Consider the following 1,170-nt stretch of genomic DNA (forward strand, 5'->3'; position numbering starts at 1 on the left):
AGGAGTTTCTGTTGTGGAATCAATATAAATTTTTATGCTTCTCTTTTGTTCTTGTGTTGTAATCAGGTGCTATGAGGTTGATTGGAAGTCTAGAATCATAGCTGTAACAGATTCCTATGTGGTTCTTGACAAACCAGCTGCGACTTCAGTATGTAACTCTGATAATTGTACTTTGCTATACTCCCTACCTTCCTGATTTGCAATTAATGTACATATTTATATCACTATTTACTTGTTCATTCTTATCATTTTTTGGTTCGGTTCTGGAAATTTGCAGGTAGGAGGATCATCTGATAACATAGAAGAAACTTGTGCAACTTTTGCTTCTCGTGTTCTAGAATTAGATACTCCTTTGAAGACTACTCATCAGCTAGATAACTGCACAGAAGGCTGGTTGGTTCATCTTATATAATTATCTTGAACTCATATATTAAAAAAAAATCAGTTATGTTGTTCTTCTTGCAGCCTCGTACTGGCGAAAACAAAGGAATTCTGTTCTGTTTTCCATGGGATGATTAGGGTATGCTCATTATTATTGATTTTACATTTTATTCGATTGTTCATCATGGTTGTGCATTGTGCGATTTTGTGTACGTTGGAAAGTAGGGGTGTAAACAAGCCTAGTTGAGATTGAGCCACCTATGACTTGAGTTTGAGCTTGATTAATTAATGGAGTTCTAGCTTAAGCTTAAGCTTAATTCTACGAGTTTGAGTCGACTCATGAGTTGGCTTCATCACTTGTTAAAATATAGAGAATATATTTGATTCAATCAAATTTTGTAATAAAATGGAATAAAAATTAAATAATTGGGGGTGAAATAATAAAAAATCCCTTGATTTTAAAAATTAAATATATGTTTTAAGTATTTTTAATACATTATAGTTCAACTCTTTAATTTTAATAAATTTTATGTATGTTCATATTAATCTTGTCTTAAATGTTCTCGCTAACTTGGCTCGTTAACTCGCTCAATTCATGGGCCAATGATCGAGCCGAGCTCAAGCGAACTCACAAGTTGGCTTGGCTCAGTTTCACCCTAAACTTCATTCAATCTTCTTTATGACTATAAAAAAAAACATTATTTTACTCAATTAATTCTTACATGAAATTTTAATTTTGAACTCCAGGAAAAACAGGTAAAAAAGCTTTATCTTGCACTTGCTGCTGAA

The 1,170-nt window shown here is 32.5% G+C and overlaps 1 protein-coding gene across 1 annotated transcript; it reads left to right on the forward strand.

The window, feature by feature from the left end:
* Nucleotides 1–70: 70 nt before the first annotated feature.
* Nucleotides 71–1,164, forward strand: LOC110034914 (RNA pseudouridine synthase 6, chloroplastic-like; the record flags this gene model as incomplete). Its single annotated transcript, XM_020739151.1, has 4 exons — nucleotides 71–167; nucleotides 278–393; nucleotides 466–520; nucleotides 1,129–1,164. Coding segments are annotated over exons 1-4 (258 nt in total), but the record flags the coding sequence as incomplete, so codon positions are not given.
* Between the last annotated feature and the right edge of the window lie 6 nt (nucleotides 1,165–1,170).

The sequence above is a fragment of the Phalaenopsis equestris genome, unplaced genomic scaffold (assembly GCF_001263595.1).
Source record: "Phalaenopsis equestris unplaced genomic scaffold, ASM126359v1 Scaffold194577, whole genome shotgun sequence".
NCBI classification, from domain to species: Eukaryota; Viridiplantae; Streptophyta; class Magnoliopsida; order Asparagales; family Orchidaceae; genus Phalaenopsis; species Phalaenopsis equestris.